The sequence below is a fragment of the Triticum urartu genome, chromosome 2 (assembly GCF_003073215.2).
Source record: "Triticum urartu cultivar G1812 chromosome 2, Tu2.1, whole genome shotgun sequence".
Taxonomy (NCBI): Eukaryota; Viridiplantae; Streptophyta; class Magnoliopsida; order Poales; family Poaceae; genus Triticum; species Triticum urartu.
In genome coordinates this window covers 683743098-683749731 of record NC_053023.1, presented here as the reverse complement: position 1 = coordinate 683749731, position 6634 = coordinate 683743098, and the positions used below count along the sequence as shown (strand labels likewise).

At 52.5% G+C, this 6634-nt stretch overlaps 1 protein-coding gene across 1 annotated transcript; it reads left to right on the top strand.

Moving 5' to 3' along the window:
* Nucleotides 1–494: 494 nt before the first annotated feature.
* On the top strand, nt 495–1865 carry LOC125534093. The gene has a single exon (XM_048697389.1). It carries the CDS (start codon nt 600–602, stop codon nt 1632–1634), a length of 1035 nt encoding a protein of 344 aa, XP_048553346.1. The 5' UTR covers nt 495–599; the 3' UTR covers nt 1635–1865.
* The last annotated feature ends 4769 nt before the right edge of the window (nt 1866–6634 follow it).

Sequence of the window (6634 nt, the reverse complement as noted above, 5' to 3'; positions counted from 1 at the left end):
ATAGAAACACTTAGTAATGTAGACCAAAACATGACATTAATATATAAAATACCACATATGAATCTTTTTCATACTACTATAGTGATATCACATATGAATATTAAATACAAAATATATAAACATTGAATATTTATCATTAAAAATATCACCTTTAGATGTCTCTATGAGGCACATAATTTCCATCTTCTTCTTCTTCTTCTTCTTTTAAAAAGAAGAGGGCGAGGCCTGCACGGTTGCACAACTCTATGGTGCAAGGTACAACTATAGTTGTTTTCAAAATAAAAATAAAACAGTGAGTACAAACTGGTTTTGGTGACCCGCGAAAAAAGAAAAGGTTTTGGTCAACCACTCCCATATCGCCAAGACATCAGCCGACGTCGGCACACGCACTGTGCATCGGTTGCCTCGTATACCCTCTTCCCGGGCCCAGAGCCGCCTTCGTTCCAGACCCGGTAACCCATAAACGACCCGCTTATATACGAACCGTTCGTTGACACGGCGACGACGAAGTTAAACAACTCCCTCCCTCCTCCCCCGCCCCCGCAGACAGACCACCGACGGCAACCACCTCCGGCGTTAATGCTCCACCGACGCCTCTAATGGCCGCCGCCGTCGCCGCAGTGACCTCGCCGGATCTCTTCTCGTTCCACGCGTCCATCGCGCCCTTGCCGGCGCCTCCGGCGGGCGCTGAAGACGACGATGGCGACTTCGAGTTCCGCATCCCCGCGGCGGTGGCCGCGCTCTCCGCCGCTGACGAGCTCTTCTCGGATGGGAAGCTCGTGCCTCTCCTCCCACTGCTGAATCCCGCCTCAGCCTGCTCGGCTCCGCCGTGCGTGGAGGAGGAGCCTCCCTCGGAGCCCGTCTCTCCCCGCGCGCCGCGGTGCGCTGGGCGGCGGTGGCGTGATCTCCTCCTCCTCGTGACAAAGAAGCCCAAAGCCGGCGAGGCCAAGGATCGCGAGGAAGCGTCTCTGGGGCGTCGGGAGGCGCATTCGCGGCCGCTCCTCTCGCGCGACTCCTCCTCCTCCTCCTCGGCCTCCTCGTGCGACTCCGGCAGGAACGCGCGCCGCCCGCCGCCGCCGTCGCGCCCGCCCCTGCGGACGCGCTCCGCGCCGGTGGCGAGCCTCCTCCACCTCATGTCCAAGAAGAACGCCGGCGACTGCAGGAACGGCGCCGCCGCGGCCGCTGCCCCGAAGCAGCGCCAGCAGCAGCAGGCGTGCGCGCACCCGCTCCTGACCCGGGCCTCCTCGTCGTCCTCGGCCTCCTCCTCGGACTCCGGCAGGAACTCCCGCCCGCCGTGGCACCCGCACGGCCCCGCGCGGCCATGGCGCCCCGCGATAGCCGCCGAGAGCCCGCGCGTCAGCGCGTCCGGGCGCGTGGTGTTCCGGGGCCTGGAGCGGTGCTCGAGCACGCCCGCCGCGGCGGGCATCGGCGGCCTGCGGCGGCCGAGGCCGAGGGGCATGGAGCGGTCGTACTCGACCAATGTGCGCGTGGATCCGGTGATCAACGTGTTCGGGTTCGGGCACCTGTTCTTCCCAGCTTCGCCGGCCAAGGAGAAGAAGGCCGACGCCGCGGGCGGCGGCCGGAGGAGCAGGCCGGAGAAGCTGGCGATGATGCTGAGAGATCCGCAGGATTAGGTGGTGGCCATGCTGGAACATAACGCATGAGATTCTTCCTGTCGCGGATTCTTCTCTGTATTTCCCATCTTGTTTTTTCAGTTTTTTGTAATATACACCGCCGCTCCTGTTGTCTAGAACCAGATCTCTCAAATTTCAGAGACCTCATGCGAATCTGAACTGCCATCAGAGTGTCGTGTCGATGTAAAGAAGATTACTCATGAACAGAAGAACACTTTGCTTCAAGCTGAAGATCACTGTGAACTTTTCAAAAAAAAAGAGAGAAGAAGATCACTGTGAAATCGGATGAGGATGGGGAGTACTTTTTAAATTTGGAAATCGGGATGTGGCGTCAAATCGCAACAGTTGGAGCAACGGGACATCAAAGTTTTGAAATTTATCTGGCTGTCCCCGACAGTACAATAGAATAGATAGGGTGCAGTGACTGCCCTGCCGCTGGTGGCAGGAAAGGAGAACTGGGTCCGTGATCTGTGCTCTGCTGCCCCCACCCTCACCCTCCCACCTGTGGCGCTACAATTCAAAAGCCTCTTAAATTTGTTGTATGTGTACACTACTTGTAGAGGACACATGTGTGCGACTGACGAGCCTGCATTTGGAGTTTTAAAAAACAATATATATGGGTGTGTCTAAGGCACATCTAAATGTGCTCTAATTATTGCACATCGAAGTAAGTGAATCAAATATAAAAAAAAAGGAAAAAAGAAAAAAAAATATTCACACGAATCTCGATGTGTGAATCAATAATATGACTTAGATGTGCAATACTTATGGCACATCTAGATGTGCTTTAGCAAAACTGTATATATATATGGATGGATGGCAATATGGCATGGTGCTGATTTGATTTGAAACCATTTTGACGTATTCTACTCGTACTACTACCACACATGGGGATCTCTGGGGACGTGATGGTTTAGGGCTCCGATGCTTCTCATGCTCCTATCCCCGATGGCTGAGCAGGCTCTGTTCCTAGAAGTCTGCGCTTCGCTTAAACCGAATTTCCTTGCACAAGAGTTCAGGTTGTGTCCTTGCACAAGAGTTCAGGTTGTGCCCAATACCGTCCTTCAAATCGTCCATCGCACGGTCTAAGAGCCGTTCGGACCTTGAGGAGGCTTGAAATAGCGTCGTCCTGGGGCTGAAAAAACGGCGTGAGGATGGTCGAGTTCCCAGCCGCCGTCTCCAGGTCATCCCCATGCATCGTTTTTAAAAGTTTTAAAAACATAATGGGTCAAAATTTGACCAAACACAACACAAATTCAGCAAAATTTAGGCGTTCCATCGGTTTTTTTACATATTAAAACATAATCTAAAACAAAATAGAAAAGCAACAACTACTACTGTCGCGCCACCATGCGCCTCGGCAGCCAAGGGCCGCCACTGCGGCGGGGGACCAGGCCCAGGGCCGCCGAGTACTCGAGTGGCAGCTCGTTGCCGCCCTCGAGGTGCTCGAGGACAAAGTGGAGCGTACGCCCGGGGACGCCCCACCACAAACGGCGGCCATCTGTGTTGTGGCGCCCCTCCACCGGCGTGTTGTTGGTGAAGGCGAGCTGCTCCTCGTAGCGGCGTTGGAAGTACGCCGCCCAGTGCGCATGCTTGCTGGCGGCGTACTCCGGGCGACCCCGCACCTCCTCCGCCAGGGAGGCCCGAACGCGCTCGATCTCGCCGTGGAAGTGGCCGACGTCGATCGACTGTGGGGGGATGGGCTCGCCTCCGGCGCTGAGCCTCCACCGCCCCGGACGCGCATGTCAGGCAACGCCGGATAGTTCGCCTCATGGAGGAGGTGGGCCTCCCACTCGTGCACGTGGCGGCGGCCGAAGCCGTTGGCCGCCGCTCCATCTCTGGGGAACCGCTCTCCCATTGGTGGGCATACACGCGGTGGCTGTAGATGGGGAGAGATGGAGACGAGACGGGGGCGTCGACGGCGAGAGGGAGGCTGCGGGCGAGTGCGTCCATCGGCGAGGGAGGGGTCGGCTTTTATAGCGGTGGGGGGGGGAACGTGTGTACGCGTGGCCGGAGAGGAGGCGCGTCGCCGCACTGCGCCGCCCGTGAGGAATCAACGAAAGGTTGACCGGAGGCAGCCTTGGCATTGATTCCCCGCGGGGAAACTGTTGGGGAACGTAGTATTTCAAAAAAATCCTACGATCACGCAAGATCTATCTAGGAGAAGCATAGCAACGAGCATGGAGAGTGAGTCCACATACCCTCGTAGATCGAAAGCGAAAGCGTTTAGTAACGCGATTGGTGTAGTCGAACATCTTCGTGATCCAACCGATCCAAGTACCGAACGCACGACACCTCCGCGATCTGCACACGTTCAACTCGGCGACGTCCCTCGAACTCTTGATCCAGTTGAGATCGAGGGAGAGTTTCGTCAGCACAACGACGTGGTGACGATGATGATGATGTTACCGGCGCAGGGCTTCGCCTAAGCACTACGACGATATGATCAAGGTGGAAATCTGTGGAGGGGGGCACCACACACGGCTAAAGATCAACTTGTGTGTCTGTGGGGTGCCACCCTCCCCCGTATATAAAGGAGGGGAGGAGGAGGGCTGGCCTCAAGGGGCGCACCCAAAGGGGGGATTCCTACTCCTAGTAGGAGTAGGTTTTCCCCTTTCCTAGTCCAAGTAGGAGAAGAAAGAAGGTTAGGGAGAGGGAAAAGGAAAAGGGGGGCGCCACCCCCTCCTAGTCCAATTCGGACCAGCCCATGAGGGGGCGCGCGGCCACCCCTTGAGCCCCTTCTCTCCTTTCCCGTATGGCCCATTAAGGCCCACTACTTCCCCCGGCGAATTCCATTAACTCCCCGGTACTTCGAAAAATACACAAATCACTCGGAACCTTTCTGATGTCTGAATATAGCCTTACAATATATCGATCTTTACATATCGACCATTTAGAGACTCCTTGTCATGTCCGTGATCTCATCTGGGACTCCGAACAACCTTCGGTAGATCAAATCACATAACTCATATTACAAATCGTCATCGAACGTTAAGCGTGCGGACCCTACGGGTTCGAGAACTATGTAGGCATGACCGAGACACATCTTCGGTCAATAACCAATAGCGGAACCTGGATGCTCATATTGGCTCCTACAAATTCTACAACGATCTTTATCGGTCAAACCGCATAACAACATACGTTGTTCCCTTTGTCATCGGTATGTTACTTGCCCGAGATTCGATCGTCAGTGTCCTCATACCTAGTTCAATCTTGTTACCGGCAAGTCTCTTTACTCGTTCCGTAATGCATCATCCCGTAACCAACTCTTTAGTCACATTGCTTGCAATGCTTATAATGATGAGCATTACCGAGAGGGCCCAGAGATACCTCTCCAACAATCGGAGTGACAAATCCTAATCTCGATCTATGCCAACTCAACAAACACCATGGGAGACACTTGTAGAGCATCTTTATAATCACTCAGTTACGTTGTGATGTTTGATAGCACACTAAGTGTTCCTCCGGTATTCGGGAGTTGCATAATCTCATAGTCATAGGAACATGTATAAGTCATGAAGAAAGCAATAGCAACAAACTAAACGATCATAGTGCTAAGCTAACGGATGGGTCTTGTCCATCACATCATTCTCTAATGATGTGATCCCATTCATCAAATGACAACACATGTCTATGGTTAGGAAACTTAACCATCTTTGATTAACGAGCTAGTCAAGTAGAGGCATGCTAGGGACACTCTGTTTGTCTATGTATTTACACATGTATCAAGTTTCCATTTAATACAATTATAACATGAATAATAAACATTTATCATGATATAAGGAAATATAAATAACAACTTTATTATTGTTGGAAATATGCCCTAGAGGCAATAATGAAATGGTTATTATTATATTTCCTTGTTCATGATAATTGTCTATTGTTCATGCTATAATTGTGTTATCCGGAAATCGTAATACATGTGTGAATACATAGACCACAACATGTCCCTAGTGAGCCTCTAGTTGACTAGCTCATTGATCAACAGATAGTCATGGTTTCCTGACTATGGGCATTAGATGTCATTGATAATGGGATCACATCATTAGGAGAATGATGTGATGGACAAGACCCAATCTTAAGCATAGCACAAGATCGTGTAGTTCGTCTGCTAGAGCTTTTCTAATGTCAAGTATCTTTTCCTTAGACCATGAGATTGTGCAACTCCCGGATACTGTAGGAATACTTTGGGTGTGCCAAACGTCACAATGTAACTGGGTGACTATAAAGGTGCACTACGGGTATCTCCGAAAGTGTCTGTTGGGTTGGCACGAATCGAGACTGGGATTTGTCACTCCGCATGACGGAGAGGTATCTCTGGGCCCACTCGGTAAGACATCATCGTAATGAGCTCAATGTGACTAAGGGTTGGTCACGGTATGATGTGTTACGGAACGAGTAAAGTGACTTGCCGGTAACAAGATTGAACGAGGTATTGGGATACCCACGATCGAATCTCGGGCAAGTAACATACCGATTGACAAAGGGAATTGTATACGGGATTGCTTGAATCCTCGACATCGTGGTTCATCCGATGAGATCATCGTGGAACATGTGAGAGCCAACATGGGTATCCACATCCCGCTGTTGGTTATTTGCCGGAGAGTTGTCTCGGTCATGTCTGCATGGTTCCCGAACCCGTAGGGTCTACACACTTAAGGTTCGATGACGCTAGGGTTATTAGGAAGACTTGTATGTGATTACCGAATGTTGTTCGGAGTCCCGGATGAGATCCCGGACGTCATGAGGAGTTCCGGAATGGTCCGGAGGTGAAGATTTATATGTGGGAAGTTGTCATACGGTCACCGAAAAGGTTCGGGGGCATATCGATATTGTACCGGGGCCACCGGAGGGGTTCCGGGGGTCCATCGGGAGTCCGGGAGGGGCCACCTCTCTCGGAGGGCCTTATGGGCTGTAAGGGGAAGGGAACCAGCCCCAAGTGGGCTGGGGCGCCAACCCCCCAAGGGCCCATGCGCCTAGGGTTGGGGGAACCCTAAAGG

Coding starts and splice junctions, on each gene's coding strand:
- LOC125534093 (XM_048697389.1), top strand. CDS start 600: ATGGCCGCCGCCGTCGCCGCAGTGACCTCGCCGGATCTCTTCTCGTTC.